The sequence below is a fragment of the Anopheles cruzii genome, chromosome 2, assembly GCF_943734635.1.
Source record: "Anopheles cruzii chromosome 2, idAnoCruzAS_RS32_06, whole genome shotgun sequence".
NCBI lineage: Eukaryota > Metazoa > Arthropoda > Insecta > Diptera > Culicidae > Anopheles > Anopheles cruzii.
Window position 1 is genome coordinate 12,702,838 of NC_069144.1, and position 20,775 is coordinate 12,723,612.

Sequence of the window (20,775 nt, forward strand, 5' to 3'; positions counted from 1 at the left end):
AGCACACGCACACACACGTACTCGCGTGAGCGCATGCATACCTATCCGATGACTTCGCGACGACAGGCCGGTTTTGATCTGCAAAAAACTGCAAAAAGATTGATTCCGCTTTTGGAGCATTTTTTGCTCGTTCGATTACACCACTGCGCGTGCAGCATTCTACCAAGATTGTACATTTATCGGTGCTGCCCCGACACGAAACGCATCCTTCTTGTTCGGTGAACATCTTTTAAAACCATTACTAAATATATGGTGGCATAGATGATTTTTGCCGGAGATCGGTAGTAGAATTGATAAAAACCACTTACTGATTGCAGATGGACACACTGGTCATCAAATATCGAACCCAACCATGGAGAATCCTTCAAGGATGCTGTGCGCTACCTACGCGTTTGTACGCCCGAAGCAAGGCAAAATGAATCACACGCACACTCACTGGAAGAACGGAATTTATTCTAGATTTTTCGGCGTTATGCGACGCGGTTTTCGGAAGCGACCCCCTGAGAACCGACTGCCCACTTGATATGCACTTTTCCCACAGAAACTTTACTGCCAGATGCGTTAAACGCTTGTCGCTACACTATGACAAATGCATCCGAAGACTGCGCGTGAGACAGACGGTACAAGTTCAGCGGCTGCTGTGATGTCGAACGGCCAGAACGGTGTGAATAACTTTTTTGTTTACGGCTGTCTACGATTGCTAGCCGCCGCCGCCGCTTTTGCCGGCTACAATTCCTTGTTCACCACCAGCCTCACGAAGAGTTTGACAGCCGTGGTGAATTTCGTTCAACCCATTCAAACTTTCCGTTACTCACAACCCAGAACAGACAGACACCAATAGCACCACAATGCGGTGAACAGAAAGTTAATTTTATTTCTTCTATATAGATTCACAGAATAAGTTACGTTATGTTGAATTTCTGCTACCTCCCACCCGGTTGCACCACTCATGATTACGACTCTAAATCCCTGCTCTTCTTTGATGTATCACATTCACTTACCTTTGCGCGATGCCGTGCCATGTTTCTTACGCGAGTACTGAGACTTTTTTAGCTAAGCATACTGCAATGAAATGTATAGAAGGAAGAAAACCCGTTATAACCGAGAATCTGCTGCGTGTTTTTGGAAGGTGGGATGTGCATTTTAGATTCAAGCCGTGACATTGACAGACTCCATTTAAACGGCGACGGTTGCGTTTCCAGCACATGAGACAATCACAATCGAGCATGCATCATGCACTACCAGCTTGCCGAAGGCCAAACACCGGACGATTAAAAGGCTCTAATACATCTAGATCTAGGGTACATTGAATCACCTTGCTTGGTCAGCGCGCGCGCACCCTTCGAGTGGAAAACTATGTACTCATTGTGCGTTTTAAAACAGTGAAACTTTGTCTTCGGCATCTACAAGCGATACGAGACTCCCAAATATGTTCCTTTTGAGCGGCAAAATGCCTTCATCCGTTGATTTGCTCTTGGCCAGTAAATTATTCGGTTTCCGCACCAACACGGGCGGAGGGGTTTTCAGTGCGCTTGACGCTCTTTTCGTTGTGTGCTTATTCCACGGTGGCCGGGACACGCCACTCGGAGGTGGTGGCCCCGACAAGCGGTTTTGAGTGAGGCTACGATTAAAAATGGGAATATAATGATCAGCGACTACAACCCGAAACACCATGACTACCGGTGCGAACGGCGGAACGAAACACAGATTGACCACATGCTCTACGTAACGAGACGCATGCAGCATGCCAGTACCTGATTCCGTGTATGGAAATCATCTAAACGATTGGATACTCACTCGATAATTCTCGTCTGTGAAACTCTTGATTGACTGGGGTCCGAATGACGACTGTCGGCGGACCCTTTCCGGGACGCTAACTTCGCCGTGTTGCTGCCGAGTCCATTTAGCCGGTTCGTATTGTCCCACGAATTGTTGCGTTTCAAATTGTTAGCAATCGTATTAATGCTAGATGCGAAAAGAACACCAGGGAACATGGTAAGATTTGGTGCAAGCTGGCCAACCCCCAGACGGCGTACCTATCACCGATTCGGCGCTTGTCCAGTTCCTTCTGCAGGAGATCCGGAATTTTGTTCTCGTTCGCCGAAACGCGACCATCCAACGATTCGTTCCGGTACCGACTCATGCTATCGGCGCTCGAGCTGAGCGGATTGCGCCATATGTTGGAAACTTCAACCTCACCGCTAGCAGCAGAGAGATTGAGCATTTCCGCCGAGAAAGTGGGTCGAGCCGGGATGATGGGCGAACGACAGCAGACCCTAAAAAGAAAGACAAAATATAACATGCTGGCTGTACCGATTAAGTATTGCTGCCAATTACTTACGAATTGACGTCCTCTAGCTTTTTGAGCAAACGTTCGTTTTCCCGGCACACGAGTTCCTGGTCACGGATTATCATCTCGCGGGTAGAAAACAATTCCGAATTCTCCTGCCGCAGGGCTTGATTTTCCACGACGTAAACCTTCACCAGTTCCTTCAGTTCGTTGCCCTCCATATCAGTCAGCTTCTCTAGGTCCACCGTAGGCGGTGTTCGAGGTATCGGTCTTCGTTCCAGCGCGTCCACCTGGCCGTTAATGTCATGTGCTTCCGACTGCAGGTTCAACGCCGTTCGCAGATGTTCATTCTCCACCTGAAGGGACCCTATTTCGCGCTTCAGACTCAGTATAAGTGCTTCCCGCGGGTCCATCACGATGATGGGCTTCGTGCGAATCCGCTTAGCCCGAGCGGCATATCGCAGCGTGTTTATTGTCTCTGTAACATTCGATTGTGCCGGAGATATGCAGGCGATCTACGGGGAGAGGCATGATCGTCAGATTGTTACGGTTCCGTCACACGGTACTTCAACATCGTCACGTACCATCAAAGTTACACCGTTCCCAGCAAGACTGTCCGCAAGAAGTTTGGTCAGTTTACTGTCTCGATACGGTATATGCCCACCGCGCTTCTTCGGATCACTTAACGAAGCAATGCAATAGCCTGTGAAGGAAACGAATTAGGTACTGGGATTGGGGGATTCTTCCTACACGCGCAACATACCCAGCACCATCAAACTCTTGTTGATGTTGTTGGCTTCCTCCAGCGTTTTGCCTTCGCTGTGCGTTTTCTTCGTCATCTCGCTTCCGGCCAGATCGACGAAATTGATTTTACCCTGCTTTGAAATAAAAACTCCACCTTCGGCCTGTTGCTCGGACGTGATGTGCACCGTCAGAATGGTGTGGCTTCGGGACGAATAATCGTTCATCAGATGTGACCCCACGTGCCTGTTTCGCATTCCTACCACCAGAACAGACAAATGGAATTGAAATATCTGACCTCCATAAATCGTACAGTGAATGCTCTTACCTTCTTCCAGCACTGCCAACAAATCATCCAGCTCTTCACAGTCTACGGTGAAAAGGTTTTCCACAAAAAAACCTCGCGACTTTTTCGACCACCGAACTGCCAACGGTTTCCTGGCGCTCCCGGGGTTCAGCAAATCGATCACCTTTAAAGGGGGGATTAAAAGTTTAATATTTTGGCGCTGAATTTGTTTGGTTTGTGAGAAACACAACCGTAAGCGCCTTAAGCAGCTGTGGTGTGCAATTTTCCGCCATTACTGTTGAAATCTGTTGAAAAGGGCAAGGCAATCGATTGAAATTGCGATCATACATAAATGATTGCCCTTCGCCAACTGCAGCGTGTCCGCGTGTACGACTGTAAGCAGCAAACGACTCCGCGCAAGGGGGAAATATTGTTTTTCGAAATATTTCTCACGCGATCGATCCACCCCGACCGGAAGCGAAATTATAAAACAGAGTCAAGGACAGCTTGACTCTTCCAAACCACCAGCCATCGGAGGGCCAGTAAACGTTCGACGTTTACCGTCCCATATATCGTCCCTTATCATCTATTCTGTGCCTGTAGCGGGGCCAGAACCATCGCCACGCGGCGACGTGTAAATCATGCCAGGAACCCATTACAGGATTCATTTTTCATACTCTCGCTCTCTTTTTCTCCCCATTGGTACTTGAGTGCAGTTGTTAAAAACAACACCGAACGTGCATTAGCCGGGAAGGACACCACTTTTTCGGTCCGCTGCTGCGTTGCGGGACACATTTTCTGCACGAGTTTCTAAGCTTTCCATTAATCTATCTCATCTGCATCCGATCGATAATCAATCGGTGCTTAGCGTGACCGTTACTCCAACTCATCGTCGTTTAAGCGTTCCGCTATCGGATGGTAATGAAATTTAAAATATTCATCCTCTCCTACGAAACAATGCAGTGTGATTCATTTATGCAGAAAGCTTCCAGCGTGGTTTGAATGGCTTTTGGTTCCAACAAATCATGGCACGATCAATAGAATTCAAATTAATTTAAATTACCTTCTCGTTGTAAATTTCCAAAAACGATGCCTTCAGGACGAAGTTGGTGTCCTTCCGTTCCTGTAGCAACTTGAACAAGTACAAAAACGATCGAAACACCAGCCCGTGGTCTTTGTGGGCCGGATCTGGTTTGCGATAGAACTGTAAAGAGAGAAAGAGGCTCCGGAAGTCCGTGCAATTGCGACACGCTCCAACCGCTTCACACACTTACCAGCTCCGGGGGACCAGTGAGCGTGTGGGTTTTACCCGATCCCGTCTGGCCGTAACAAAACGCGGTACAGCTGAACCCTTCGATTGCCATTTCAATCAGCCGCTTGATGCCGGAATACTGCAGCACATCATCCTGAGTTGCGCCCGGTTCGAACACCACGTTATACGAGTACAATTTAGGGTTTTGTCCACCCGATGTCAGGGGCATTCCGTCACACTTTCGACGAGAGAAAGACGCAGGAGAACAGTCAGTATGAAGCTGCCACCGCAGATACAAAGGGAGCTATCGTTTTACAGGCTTACCAAAATTTGGCCATTTCCCGGGAATTGGACGACCATATCATCTCCATTTCGGCCCTCCTTTGCGCTCAGCGGCCGAACACGAACGACTACGTTTATGTTATCCTCCGGGGTGCCGGGAACGGAGCTGCTGCTTCCCGTCGAGGCCTGGGTCATGTTATCCAAATTGTCCAAACTTCCAATACTGCAAAAGATATCCCAAAAAGAAGAAAACGAGGAATCGATAAAAACGCGATTGACTCAACAATTTTGCCCGAGAAAACTCAAAAACCTTTTCAACTCGCAACTATATTCATCGCTTATGTTCGACATCCTGACGCACAGGGTTTATTGCTCGTTTTTTTGCTCCTAACTAAAATCCAACCGCCATTACCAGATTTCCCGCTACGAATATCACCTTGGTAGGGTTACTGTGTGAATCTATGTCGAGGACTTTTCTCACTCATTTGTTGAGAACAAAATCATTTAGTATATCCTGACACACCTCAGTAATCAAAGTAGACGGTGAGGATTTCGTAGGACGTCCTTCGACGACCGAGTGACAGCAATTAATAGTTCAGCTACGCAGACAATTAAAATGAAAAATATTTCCTGTCGCCTGGGTTTCGCTTGTTTCATTAAAATGGGTGTGCCAACATATTACTAGCAATTAGAATTTATGAAAAATATTCCTCTCACATTGAATATCTGTACAAACAAGTCGCACATTCATGTTTACCAGGCACATAGATTAAAACGCCGGGTCCCTTGCTTTACACACTGTGCTGGCGAAATCCGAATGAGTACATAAGCTCGACGGAGGTCCCTTCACAATCGCATGAGTGTTAATGGTCACGCAAAGTCTGACCCCACGGCGTGCAGAAGGAGGTGCTGAGTTATGTACATAAAGCGGCAGGCAGGGAGAATTGTTGCCACTGACCAGCCAACAAAGCGGTCGGGGTTCCGCGAGTCGGAATGTTAAACAGGAACGAAACAGTTCCTAAGCTACAATCTGACCACCCGCTCCGACCACCAAGGATGGCGATGGCGTTGGTTTTGCCCGAAGGGCGTCAGGTTTCAAGTTCGAACGGGCGTGTGTTGACCCCAACGGCGGTGACGTCGAGAAATCGGACAGAACGAAGGATATTCCTGGGTGACCTTCGGCGTTGTTGGCAACATACCCTTGTGCTCGATATGGTTACTACAGTTTTGCAATTTGAAACTGATAAACATTTGCTAATAATCAATACTGGCTTATTCATCGAAAAGAGCTGAGAAGAATCATTTATTCCTGTGAGACCGGTTGTCGAAACCAATCAGCAGGATGAATTGGGCCGATAGAGTGCGCTACGTGTGTAATAATGGTATTGATTTTTACTAAGCGCACAGAGCGCGTTCCTTTGGTCAAACGCCGCTTGGCCGAACAAGGGCGCCATTGTGTTGCTTTCGACGGGCGACGGAGTATGATCGGAGTATGATTGGATGACCCAGTCCGTCTAGTATTCGCGTCGGTAGTGTCCTGTGCCACCGGCTGGTGATCTGTTTGACGCAGTAGTCCATTTTCATGCGATGCTTATTAGCTTGTCGTACACTGCAGTCGTGCAATCGGTCCCGGTATCGGTCCCTACGATCAGCACCAAAGGGGCCACCACCTAATGATCATGCCACTGTCTCACGCTACAGGAGGTGACACAATTTATAAATTATCATGCACACCCTGCGCCTGGGGCAGTTTAATTATTTGGAATTTCCGTGGAACGCAACGTGTTTGATGGAATTCATCCATCGATTCCGGCGAACCATTTCGGTCCATCGCTCGATATTCGACAATGGACCGCAAAACACGTTGTTGGTGTAGGTTGCGTGACTGCGCGTCAATGGAAAATAGGGTTTTGGGATCCTTTTACAATTACAACTTGTCATCACTCTAATTATACCGCTTCCCGTGGCGCCTCCCACAGCCCTCGACCACCACCATCGAGCTGGAAAGAGGCAAGGTCAGTGACTCGCCGTCGACATGTTCGGGAACATCCTCAAACATGCTGGGCCACTGGTGGGTTAATGGTTAGTGTCCTAGGACCGTACATTATAAGGCTTTGAGCAAATGTCCCGTAATGTATGTATTCTGAGGGCAACACATTCGAAAACACGTACGACCTTCGAATGGGAATTCCAATGACCCACTGAGAGTGAAACGAAGGTTACATCGCGTCGTTCGCTCTAAAAAGGACAAATTTGGTGCCAATATAGAAAAAACCTTCGCATACTTACTCATTGCCCCTGGAACGGACCAGGACCGGTTGATTCCTTCCGCCGCCGCCGCCGCCGCCAACGGTTCCGGTTGAGCTGAGGTTCGATGTGGAGTTTCTTAGCGGGCTGCGGCCCCGGTACACTTTGCCATTGTTCATCCGCTCGGTGCTGTTGGAGCGGCGCGCCTGGACGACGTTGTTGTACTTGTGGTTGAGACTGTTCGATCGCTTCATTCCGCCACCACCGGTCATCGTATCGTTTGCAATGGCGTTGTTCAGTTTCCGAGCATTTCCCGCGTGTTCACTGGTTCCGGCGCCGGGCGCGACACCGCGACGAGATCCGGCCCGGCCTCGTGAGTCGCGGTAGTTATTCAGGTTCAACAGTGACTGTGCAGCTACTCCGTGCCGGTTCACAGACCGCGACGATGGCGAGGAAGACCGGACCGTTTTTGTCTGCTGCTGCTGCTGCTGTGGTTGTTGTCGCTGCGGTGATAGGCCACGTGGCGGTATGGAGGTGCCCGGTGGTTTGTACACCATGGCCCGCGCGCAGTGAACGGAAATTCTTCGCACGTCGATTCACCACCGTAACCACGCAGTTATTGCCCTCCGGCGGGGAGGTCCACGATAATGGAACTTGCAAGGCGTGCTAAGTCTAATTGCTAGCGCATGTTTGTCGTTAGATTGAAGATTTGTTTGCACCACTTGACTAAGCGCCAAAGTTTATGTCATCATTTGCTTTCACTTCTGTCGTTATTTGGTCTCTGTCTCTCACGTTCCACTGTCGCTCATGCTGACGATGACATGTCAGAACTAACGGCGGCGGGGGCGAACCTTTGAAACATTAATTCCATTCCAACAAACGATGCTCACCGGCCGATGTGTCCCCTTCGCGCGCAGGGACCCTGGCCGGTGCCGGTGACGGCAAGATAGTCGTTTGCGGCACATTAAAAGTCCACCAATCAGTAGCGATGTTTGAACAGTGAATCGTTCTTCTCGCCCGAGGCAAGTTGAGCCCTCCAAAAGTAGTGGGCCTGCACTTACTTTTACTGATGAATTATTCCTACTCTACCTCAATGATAATCAGCTATTATTTATGGGATTACCACGACATGTTTTATTGGAATTACCATGAATCACATTAAATTTTCATCGTCCATCGAAACACGAATTGGGTTTTCCGATGAAAAGCAATTGTCGATCGCTGCGAACTCTTCCCAAAGAGGCAACTTTCGGTAGAAAGTGGCGACTTTTATCCAAAATAGAGGCGAAGACCCAAAATCACACATTAATTAACGATCAATCAATGGTTTCCAGTCTTGAATTAAGCTTTCTTCTGAAAACAATCCACGTGCAGCCTAGCCTGACTTTGTCTCTTGTCGAAAGGATCGAAAGGATCGTCGAAAGGCACAAAAGATGAACCAGATGAAGAAACACGCTCACCAGCACCGGCTCATTATCTGTTCCGTGCGCCTAGTTTGGGGCCAAGTGGGCTAACAGCAGACACACCAACTCACCTTCCCCACTAATTCATTTTCAATCAATCAATCAACCACCGCGCGATCGCACGAACCGCAGTTCAATTATACTTGAACTGTGGCCATCCATTAAAGATGGCGGCCGCCGCCGAGCACTATCTGCGGGAATTCGAGCCTGGACTTCTTTTCAGAACCGGTCTGTTGACAAACAGCACCGTGCCGTTCCAACGCCGGCGGGTTGGTCAACGTTAACCGGGTCCAAAATTACGGATTTCCGTGCCCGACCGATTGCCCGGAAGAGGCAGACATTAGGCATTCTAGGGTTTTGTTTAGGTAACCTAGTATCCGACAGCGTGGAGTGGGGCCCGCGTCCCACATTCCAATTCCGCCGGAAAGTGGCGAGGTGTCAACACACACCACACGACACACACACACATCAGTAGAGCGGATGGGTGGAGGGCATTCCCATTGCATAAGTTATGATGCTTTCCACCGGGGCCAGGACGATGCCAGGAATCCGCTCCAACTTGCCCTCTCTCCGCGTCAATGAACGCTTACCGCCCGCCGGTTGACCCTTAACTATTCATGATGCAACACGCGCGCAGCCCCCTCTCGGTAGATATTATCGTCCGCTAGGGGTCCCTATTAGTTGTGGGCGGCCAAAAAAAAGCTAGAACGATCACACTAACATATGCCCGTAAGCACACGTACAAAATCCATCAAACATCACACTTCTTTTGGACACCACAACCTAAAACGTTTGACATACTCCTAGATCGCAGTAGCCTTCGAAGCAGCTAACTCAAAAAAACAAGTCCATTAACGCCGCGGGACCGTTAGCATCGGGGTAACACACTGGCGGCCATTCGTGATGAAATATTTAAGCCCACCCGTACAAATTTTTCGTATTTCCACAGCGTTAGTTGTTGATAAACATCACCACACCACAAATCACGCTCGTTACAACCCTCCGCAGCCGGAAACACAGGAAAGAGAAGAAAACCGCTACCGGATCGGACTACCGACGAAGGGGTCCCGTACCACTCGGTGGTCACTACTCGAATGAAAGCGTTCGGCGAAATCACTCCCTACTAATACCATGACCACGGTGGTCCGTGGGTCGACGTCACCATTGTGCTGTCGCAGGATACGCGCGGGCGTCGGACTCAGGATACCTATAGACACCAGTGAACACGCAGTGTAGCGCAGACTACTGCGACTGAGCCGCAGTGAACCCAAATTGCCAGACAGCCAAATTTTCCAAATGTAGGAATGTTAGTTTTATCCTGGACCTGTAATTTTACTTGGTTCATTTTGTTAATTAAGGACACACGAAATAAAAACACTGTTCTTTCGTAAGCCCGGGACATTGCAGCCCATGTGTTACGTCTATCAACCTTTCGAGGTGGAAACGTTCGACAGGAAGTCGAATGGTCGAAGCATGCTTTCGGTGGTCTCAGCTCAAGTCTGCTATTAGCGCCTACTTTGAATCGCCTTTTAAAGTTCACTTCTTTCGCGATTAGACGTCAGTGTACCATTATTTTAAACAAACTAAAACGCGTTCATTTCTTTCCAATCGGAACTACAATAAAAAACCAGACATGGCCACTTCTTTGTTATATATACTTTTTTTATTCCCTCGCTAAATATATATCGGTAGAGATCAAAATCTATCCTGCGATCCCACACACATACACACACACAAAATACCCCACGCACCTAGACACATCCTAAACACACCCTCTGGCTGCCTGCTGGCTATCGAGTAGCGCCAAATCTAAGTTCTAACGTAAAATAAGTGCTCACGAGCACGAACACACTCATGTGCTCATGGTATTTGTATTTCTACTACATTGGACGCGGGTACTTGAGACCATCTCTGCCGCCGATTCCAAAAGTACATCTTAGATTACATTCCTCACAAAACCACGGGCATCGCCCGTATTGCCTCGTAACCGCTCACACCTTACAGAGAAACTATGTTATTACCGTACGAAGTAAAGCTAAACGAATTCAGCGCACACCTGGGCCGGACGCGCTCCTGTGGCGGACAGGAGGCCCAGCGCGTACTTACGCGTGCCCGTTCGCGCGTTCGCGACCATTGATTCCTCGTGATTCTAATTAATAAGCGTTTTGATCATCTTTCGATTCTAGCTCTGACCCATCTTTGGGGTACCGCTGCCCTACGACTGGGAGGAACTCCCCCAGACGCCTGGTCTGGATGGTACCTGCCCATTCACGCCGCCACCGATGGCTCCCTGATATGGTACGGTGGTGGTGGCTGCACGCTCGTCGCCGAGAGCTTCGGCACCGTGATCCACATCCAATAGGCCGATCTTCTTTTTGCACTCCGGACAGTACCACTTACCTTTCGGTGGCATTACGATGCCGACACACTCGAAGTGGAACCACTCGATCCGACAGTTTTCCCCGTCACAGGCAATCATTTCCGACACCTCGTCGTACGGACAGCGGCAGTAGCAGTACACCGATTCGCCCTCGCGTGGTGCGCGCCATCCGGCCGGAACTCGGATCTGATTCGGTCGAAAGTATTCCGTCTGTACGCTGGGAAATGATCCGATCGGCGGTACCCGGGGACGTGGCTCAACGGCTGCTGGTACGACGGGATACGCTGATGGGGTGTCCACGGACGCGATGGCTAGCGTCGAACTTGGTGGCATCTGTAGCGTTTCGTTACCAAAGGCGGCCGTTGGTGGGGCCGATTTGGGTGTGCCTACCCGTGGTGTCTTTGGGGTCGTTGTACGCCGCCGCTTAGCGGCCCCTTTGGCCACGGATCCCCCTTTCGGTGTTAGACTGGAACGAGACTTTTTACCCAACGAGAGTTTCAACTTTGGCAACGGTGGGCGACGCTGATCGGGTGTGACCGGCAACGAGGCCAGCTGAGAAAACCCGACGCCACCGATCGGCGAATCGTCTACCGGCGGGTATCCGACGCCAGAATTGCGCCGAGACGATACGGGTGTTAGCTGATGGGTGTCAGAACTACGGCGGCTCGTCGGTTGTGTCGCCGTTCCTCTAGCGCCACCACCACCACCAGCAGCGCTCGAAGCCCCTTTGGAAGATTTTCCCGGCGGCGACGGGAGATCTTCTTTGCTCCACACCAAGTTGGGCGGTGGCGTCGGTTTCATGAGCGATAGGATCGACTTTTCCGGGTTGACCGACAACGGGATGCCGGCGGAGAGGGGCAGCGAACCAGCCGCGCCCTCGTCGTCGCTCGTGTAGCCGTAGAACTTGTTCGGTTTGCGGCTGCGCTGGGACCGCTTCAGCGGTGCATCCGATTCGGAGCTATTGCCCGTGCTCAACCTAGGAGTGCTGATTTGTGCAATGTCTTCGCGCAAGGGTACGTAGGGCACGACAGCTAACGAGGTGCTGCCTCCGAAAGCTAACTCTGGACCTAGTGCTGCTGCTGACGGGTTAGCAATATGACCCATATCTACCGATGCCATCACTTCCAAAGACGATCGTAGCGAAGGCGGGAGTGTGCGGGTAAATGGAACGGTGCCGCCACCGGGCATAAAACCGGGACCCGGTGGCCCCTGTCCCATCATCCACGCGGCGTGATTCGCTGCCAGTGTCGTCGGTATAGCCAGATCTCCTCCGGGCAGGATGGTGGAGCCAATCATCGCATCCAGCGTGTGGTGTCCTTTCTGCGGTGACATCTGGCGTTTGGAGGACTTGCGCTCTCGTTTGCGTTTCTTCACCTTGAGCTTCTTTTTGCTTCCCTGCTGCTGCTCCTCAGGCGGCAACGAGGGCGTCGATGGACGACTGTTCTCCACGATGCCATAGTTTAGCAGATTGCTCGCATTCAGTGGACTGGTGCTGCTCCCGTTGTTGGTGCCGGAACACGTCTGAGCGACCAGCTGGCGACGCTTTTCCTCCAGCATCTGGTCGGCCAACTTTTGCGGGTGGTCGTCGTAAAACTCTTCGTCCGTTTCCGACTCATCCGTCTCGAGGTCCGACTCGACGATAACACTATCCGGATCCACCGGTTCCGGGGGTTCTTCTGGGGTGGAACGTTCGTCCTCTTCCGGAACCGGCTTTGCAGCTGAAGCTTGAGCAGACCTGCCCGCATTCGGCTGCCTGGTGCCCTTACGGTTCGATTTGCCTGCCGTGGCTTTTCGCTTTGCTGCCTCGTCGTCATCGGAGCTCTCCGAATCGGAACTCGAGCTAGAACTGTTGCTGGAGCTGTTCGAGCTGCTGCTACAATTCGATCCACATTCACTGCTCGAATCCGAATCACTGCTATCGTCACTGTCCGAGGAATTCCTTCGACGCCTACCAGATTTCGAGCCTCGTCCGGGACTGCGGGATTTGTGGCCGGGCTCTTCCCCTTCCTTCCCGTCGCGCCGTTCCGCCTTCAGCAGCAACGACTCTTGCCCATCCGCGACGGCCTCCGACTCCGGCAGGACGGGCTTGTACATCATACAGTAATCGTGGTCCGATTGTGACACGTGCAGGATCGTGTTCTTGAGCATTCGCTCCGCCAGCTCTTCCTCCAGCCGCAGCTCCTCGTCCGCGGTCGCTGACTGTTGCCGGCTGTTTGTGCGGTGCGCTTGGTACCGCTTAAAGTTGTTCCAAATGTTGGCAATCGGATCAAGCACGGGACCAGCAGCACCATCCGAGGAATCGACCGGCTCTGCTTGATGTTTTTCTTCTTCGGGCCGTTCCGGTGATTTGAGCTTATCGTCCCCGCCCAAATCGGCCGGCTCCCCAACGGTACCGGCCGGCTCCTGCTGCATCGAGACGGATCCGTCTTCCTGGGGTGCGTCGGCATCGTTCGCGGCACCTTCGGTGGCAGCTTCGGGCCTGTTTCGGAACCGTTTCGAGTCGACACTCCCATTGGAGTTTTCGTTGTCCGTGTCGTCACTGCTGTCGCTCTCGGACAGATTTAACGCCGGCAGGTTGATCAAATCCACCATCGATTTGTCGTCGTCTTTCGCTTTTTTCTTTTTCTTGGACTTCTTCGCACGAACGATGCCGCCATCGGGAACGACGGCTGTTGACGTCACCGCCACGGGTTGGTTCGCTGCGGCCCCCGTTGCAGCACCAGTCTCGTCGCTGGCTGGTTGTGTCTTAAGGTTCGACGCGCTGTCCGCGGCATCAACGGCAGCCTGTCCCGGGTCCATCATTACGTCGTGTTCCTCTTGTTTAACTGTCACACTGTCCGGTTCTGTTTCAGCTTTTTCCGTTTTAACCCCTAATGTTCCCTCATCCGTGTCGTTGGATTCCGCCGGTTCCGAATGGATTTCACCGACCGGTTTGATGTCTTCCGTCGCTTCTGCCGGTTGCACGAAACCATCGTCGTTCGGTTTCTTCTCCCCACCGACGCCATCGACCGCTGGCTCTTGCTGTCCATTCTCTCCGTCGTCCCTCACGGCTGCCGTTGCTGTTTGGGGCCTCAAATCGTCCGGAAAGTGGCGCTGAACATGCTTCAACAGAAGCTTCTTCGAAATGAAACGCTTCTCGCAGCCATCCTCCGTGCAAGGGTACTTTGTGTCGCCGTTGTGCAGTCGCTGGTGTACTTTCAGTGCCACGGAGCGATTAAATGACAGCTGACACACGTCGCAAATGTACTGAGCCGGTGGCACACAGAAATGGTACACGTGGGGCCACTTTTTCTGCAAACACCGCTTACAGAGCACTCCCTCGGTGCCATGCTTCCAGAACAGGTGCTTCAGTATGTCCGCCTTGTTGCGGTAGCCTATCCCGCAGCGGTAGCACAGGTGGTGCAGCTTGTGCTTCCACACGTGGCTCGACAGCCGACCCTGATCCTGGCACTCCTCCAGGCACACGTCGCACGCAAAGTGCCGTTTGCGCAGATGCACCATCAGCCGGAACGCCGACGGTATGCCGTCCACGTGGCACACGCAGCACCGAAACGTGTAGTCCAGGATGGTCATCTGGTTAGCCACTCCCGGGCACAGGTGGCACAGGAGTTCGCTGTAGCTGAAAAAGTTCGCCCGGCACATCAGGCAGAAGAGCATCGACTTTTGGTGCATCTTGCGGTTGTGCAGGTACAGCTCCTTGTGCACGAGCGTCACAAAACGACACTGGAAACACTCGAATTGCTTCGTAAACGGCACTGCGGAACTGCGCTGTTCCAGTGTCCAGCTGTTGTCGAACGTTTCCACGTTGAGGTACGCACCGTCCAGCTCGGTGAGCGAGCTACGAAAGCGCGAAAGGATGGTGTCCGGCTGGAGTTCCTCGCCCGTGATGCTGTTAACCGTTGCCTGGAAGCGGTGCGTGGCAATGATGTGCAGCACAAGCCTCCGACCGCTGACGGCAATGCGGCGCGCATGGTTGCAGTACAGACAGAAGTGCGCCGTCTTTCGAAGGCAGACTTTTATAAACTCTCGCACCGGGATCCGATCCAACGGCTCATCCAGCGTTAGGTGGAAAAGCTGTGCATCATCATCGGCAATCACCAGCGCGTCGTCCTCGTGGGCAGCATTCTCCACCGTCGGCCCATCGTTTGGACCAGTCGCCGCGTTTGCGTTCATCTCATCACCGTCGTCTACTTTGAGTTGCTCCACCGCCGTTTCCCCCATAGCATTCTCGTTCTGTTCAACGTCGAGATCCGAAAGTGGAGGTCCGCAGTAGGCTTCAGTTGAAGGTTGAAGGTTCTCCGTTGGCACATTCATTTCTGCCGCACCGGTACATACGCTTTCTGTTTCGTGTGATACGTAGGATGTAGTTGCTTCCAGCGAAGCACTTTCCACGCCTACTTGGGATACGTCAAGTGACGACGATGGTTGCTGTGTTTCCTCCGAATCAACATTCTCCACGGTGCGGTTTGCCGAAATAGTTTCATCGATCTCCATCGGAACGGGATCGTGTGACGTTGCATCTAAGGGTGGGATTAGAGGTTCAGCTCCGTTCATCTGTGATCCGTTTGTTTCGTTTTCGTTTCCTTCTAACGGCGGCGCCACTTGTGCTCCACGATTCTCAAGCATATCGTCAGGGTTTTCGGCATCTGCCAGCGTATGATCATCTTGTTGTTGGTCTGCGTCCCCAACACCACGCATTTTCTCGTCGTCCGGGCCGTCCTGCGCCTCAGCGGCAGCACCTTCGTCATCTTCTTCTTCGTCTTCTTCCTCATCGTCGACCTCGTCGTCGCTCTCGCTGGACGATTCTCCACTTTCGATCGGCGTCAAATACTGGATAGGTATTTTTACCTTCAATTTTGGCACTAGAGGAGTGACGACCTCGGAAACACACGGTTGGTTCTCCGACTCATCGGGAGGTACGATCGCCGGAAGCATCTTGGCAGTCTCTGCAGGTGATGTTGCACCAGCAGAGGCCGCAATCACTCCGAACTCCTCCGTGTAATGATCACCGCCGTTCATGGGTAGGCAAAGGGATGGATTACCTACACCAGCCGGTACCTGGCTTGACTGATCCACGTGGCTCTGGGTATAGGCCGCCAACGTATTCGAACCATCCGATTGAAACTGATCCTGCTGCTGCTGGTGTTGGTTGAGTTGTCCATTTTTTCTTACCACCTTCGAGGCAAGCACGTCACGGGCGAACTTATCAACTCCTTCACCACCTGCGGTCACATCGTGGACACCGGCGCTTAGTTGATCATTCAAAGAATGTGATACTACCTTAAGCAAGTCATTGTAAGGAGCAACGACCCCGTTGATCTCCGGTTTCTTGCCGGCAGCCGATTTCTTGCTCGTGGGTCCCTGTTTTCTGATCGCTTTCTTTTTGGGAGCACCTTCCAACACGTTCGCTACGCCAGTGCACCGATGCCGGGACATTTTCAATTGGCCACAGTTGGCGCAAGGTTCCACGAAGTCAGCACAGTTGTGCTCTATGATGTGCTCTTGCCGCGTTTCCAGAAGATTGCCCGAACTTTCGAACAGATGCTCACATCGACAGCACATCAAAAAGAGCGTTTGGTGTGAAGGCGTAGCCTCGGTCCGTTCGGTTGCCCCTTTCCGAGGGCCACCACTACGAGAAGCGTTGTACTGCTGCAGATAGTCCACCAGGTTGGTAGGATATTTCCGAGGTACGTGGTGTTTCGTCGTCAGGTGGTTCACTAACCGGTCCCCCGACGGGAAGATACCCAGACAGTACAGACAGATGTGTTTCCGGTGTACTTCCAGCATGTGTACGAAGAGATTCCAGTTCTCATAGTGCGTTCCGCAGGCCGAACATAGAAATACTTTCTTTTTGTCTTTTTTCTTATCTACTGGCGGCACAGCGGTCGACGAGGCCAGTGCCGGTGCTTCTGTTGGTTTGGTACCGTGGTTTTTCGCTTTTAGACTTGTCGCCGGAGGGACGGCTTCACCAGGTGCACTGTTTGTGTCGACAGAACCCAATGGCCCCGTACCTTTGGTTTGTTTTCGTTTCCTCTGTTCAACCGATCGTTTATTGTTGGCGCTCTTTTTGGGTTTCGTTGCCGGTGGCATCGTGTTGAGCTGTTCAATCGCGGGCGCATTCACTGCCACCGATGGGACGAGCATTCCATCGATGCCACCGAAAGCATTGTGCTGGACCTGGCCGTAGGGCTGCTGTAGTAGATGGGGGGCGTGCTGCATCTGGTACTGGAATTGGTGCTGCTGCTGTAGCTGCTGAAATTGCTGCTGAAGCTGCTGAAATTGCTGCAGCTGCTGCTGGTTGTAGTGTAGCTGCTGCTTGTCCGGTGCCCCGAGAGCGCTTTGCAACAGCGAGGACGACTGGTGATTGTTGGCCTTTTTACGATACCGACGTTGCTTCTTCTCCGCAATCACCAATCGGTTCTCTTCGTCCAATGTATCAGACGATTCCTCCCGTGTCTGTGGTACTAGCCGAGAAATGGAAGTGGTCATTTTTTCTCCCGCGCGGTTGCCCTGGGGCACACTAAGTGCGCCACCGCCAGTGTTATCGTAACCCCGGAACGCATTCCAGTGCGAGGAGGTTGGTGCAGGCTGCGATTGAATGTGCTCCGTTGGGAGCAGCTGCTGTTGGCCCAGAGTGCCATATGCCGTGCTGAAGGTATCCGGGGGAGATAAGGGTTGCCGTGCATTGAGCTCAACATGTGCCTGATTATAATCTATTTTAATCAGTTCTTGCCTATCGTTGAACAGTCCCTTTTTTAGCAGATTGCTAAAATCAACCGGCTGCAGAGGCTGCGGCAACGCTACCCCTGCTACCGCCCTAGCGGTCGATTCATCGTTTCTCGTCGGTGTCGCCACGGCAGAGGACCGCTTCAACGATATCGAAAGCTTCAACCCTTCACTGCGAGTAATTTTGGCTTCATCTTCCTGATTCGTGTTCCCTTCGTGTTCGTCTTCCTCGTACGAGTCCACCGAATCATCAATCTCCATCGCGGCGCTTTCGCGGCTGCTGTCGTCGAAACTGTCGTGATTGGCGTACGACAATTGATGGTCATCTGGTTTCGGTTGCCCTTCCGAAGGCAATGCTTCCGGTGGCTGCGGCGCAGGATTGCTGGGTTCTGGAGGTGGTGATGATTGAAATGCTACGTTTGCCTCTGCTGCCGGTACATGCTGCCCCGTGGCTGGCCGCTTTGCGGGACTGGTTCCGTTAGCATCGGCTTCATCGTCGGAGCTGTCACTTTCCGAGGAGGAAGATGATGAAGATGACGACGAAGAGCTTTCCGAAGAACTGGAACTACTACTGCTACTACTACTGTTGCCTCTCTCCGTGTTGGGAGCTTCCTTCCGCTCGGTCGACACGTTCAGCGCAGTAATCGATACTAGTTCTCCACTCAAGCCCGATTCGTCAGTACCCACTTTGTGCTCCGGATCCGGCAACACAGTGAGCGACGCTTCTTCAGCCGACGGTGGTTGAGGGTCATTCTCTTCACTCTGCCCAACCGATTCGGGCAGCGGTTTTGGTTCGTCCACTTCGTCGTTTTCGCTTTCCGCTGAGCTTGAGTCTACAATTGAACGCTCATTTACGTCTTGTTCCTGTGAGCGATCGGCTGGCCTCGTCAGTTGCTCGGCAGTGGATCTCGAACTAACGTGTTCGTTATTTAGCTGCAGTTGTTCAGATTGAACTTGTTCTGCTGAAAACCGTTTCTCTTCGCGCTCTCCATCCAACGGAGTGTCCGATGCACGTCGTTTAAGCAGATTCGAACGTAACACACTTTGATTGGTCGCTTCCGCTGTATGTTGATCAGGAGTGTACTTCCCTTTCGTTCCTTCTTTTAGTACTTCGTCTACGGTACTGGTAGCGTGTGATAGCAACGGTACATCCTCCGCAGGATCGTGCTCTTCATCGTCGATTCCTGACAGCATATCGGATGCACTGCCGTTTGTTTTTAGTTCTAGAAGTAAAGTTTGTTTTTTATAAATCAGAATGGAGCAATTCTTTCAAAGAATGTGCCGTAATTTAGAAAGGAAATGTGAACCACGACTTACCTGGACATTGATTGTGTCCCATTACTTTGTCTGTAACTGTATTATCCGTGTCTATTGTAAAGCTTTCTCTGTTGTTCAAATCAGAACGCAAAATGTCTTTTGTTGGATCTGCTATACATGTGGAACCGTCCGATTTCGTCCCTTCACAACCTATTCGTTGCATCATATCATCTGCGGCGTGTACCGCAATCTGTTGCTGCCGACTGCAAGTATCAGTCCCGTTGCTATGGTCACCATTGTCCTGGTTTTCAGCTACATACTTCGAAACGCCCATTCCAGATTCTAGGCTGGACAAGAGGACATTCTTTTCGCAGTTTTTGGTACCAAGATTCTCATCTATCGATGACGATTCGGTGTTTTTATCACTTCGTTCGACCAGAACAGATGATTCTCGGCTTGGAGACGATACAACGACGCTGTCGTCGTTACTCGTTTCTTCGGCGATGTTTTCGCCATTTAGCGTGCGTGGATGTGGACCATCACCAGAGAGCCGACGCTCCGATGCTGCCTCAGTGTCCTCAGGTTGCTCCTCCGATCGATCAGAGTGTTTGATTTCAGCCATCGTTGTTGACGAGCTTTCTGTTGATTCAATTTCCCTATCAATTCTCTCATCGTTGTTGAATGCCGGCTGTACTGAAAAGTGGGAGGCCTCTGCCGGGGGACTTTCAGTGTTTTCGTGAATTGCATTTTCCATCGTTTGTGTCTCGCTCTCCGCGTGCTGCGATATCGTCGATATTTCCGCTGATAATGTGATATCAGCTGAACTACGGCCAGTTTCCGTTTCAGCAGTTGAAGATATCGAGTCGCCTTTGGGCGCTGCCAGTTGCTCGATTGTGGATGCTGTTGTCGCTGCTGCACACTCAGCAGTAGGCTGCTTTGTCGTAACGTGTTGCTCTGCCATGGCGAGGTCCGGATTTGTAGTGTCGTTGGTGAGCAATTCATTTCCAGTACTATTGGTTTTGGCAATGGACTCGGACAGGGCGGTTTCGTTTGCAGTACATGCACTTTCATCGTCCATATTTTTTACTCTAAAAAACAGAGATTGTGTGTCTTAGAATTATTTCGCGCAAATGAAAAGATCACATTTCAGAATTGGTTGCAACAAATGCTCTAAATCTTCGATTTTCCTTTTTTCTCGGGCCACAAAACCATAAGATCAGTTGACAACAAATGGTCACAATTTAAAGATGCCCACTGTATTAACACAGTACAATAAGTGGGCTATGTTTTAACGACAAATTAACACCATTTCAGTTTGTACCGGCAAACACAGAGCACTTATCGTATCTCTGAAGAAGCAACCTTCGATTGCGGCTATCTTCACAGAAGTTCTTTCCTGATGTGAAATAAATCCCCCACAAAATGTTATGCCGAAGGAAACACCCATTTTCCCCCTGTTCTTGTTATCGTGCATTTTTGAAAAGCAACGATTACACACACACAGTGCAGGCCATCCATGTGCAAACTTACCCCTGTTTCGTTGAAATCGTGTATTAAAACGTATCCCCGACGGATGCTGAATCACATGCGCAGGCTGCTGTGCGATAGTGGCCGCCACCGATTCTCCAGTGGCCCTCCCTTCAGTGGGGAACAATGCGATGGGCTCCGCCTGACTTACTGCGTCTTTGTATGTAAACAAATGCGTCGAGCTATTATCGTATGACAGAACCCACGCTGCAATGGAACCGTGGCCGCGAAACTGTCAGCCCGTGGCACCGAATGCTGCAGCGACAACGGCGGGACAGTGACGAAATCGACGTAGGCCGATTCGAGAGCATTTATTGCTAGCTG

The 20,775-nt window shown here is 51.2% G+C and overlaps 1 protein-coding gene across 1 annotated transcript; it reads right to left on the reverse strand.

Moving 5' to 3' along the window:
- Positions 1–1,049: 1,049 nt before the first annotated feature.
- Positions 1,050–19,006, reverse strand: LOC128278460 (uncharacterized). The gene is made up of 16 exons (XM_053017190.1): positions 18,985–19,006; positions 17,675–18,500; positions 17,331–17,590; positions 13,624–16,718; positions 12,248–13,575; positions 7,141–7,215; positions 4,894–5,074; positions 4,592–4,807; positions 4,381–4,521; positions 3,360–3,501; positions 3,054–3,290; positions 2,875–2,993; positions 2,342–2,805; positions 2,037–2,276; positions 1,879–1,965; positions 1,050–1,062 (listed from the first exon to the last, which is right to left on the reverse strand). The coding sequence occupies exons 1-16, from the start codon at positions 19,004–19,006 to the stop codon at positions 1,050–1,052; spliced, it is 7,446 nt and encodes a 2,481-aa protein (XP_052873150.1).
- Positions 19,007–20,775: the final 1,769 nt, after the last annotated feature.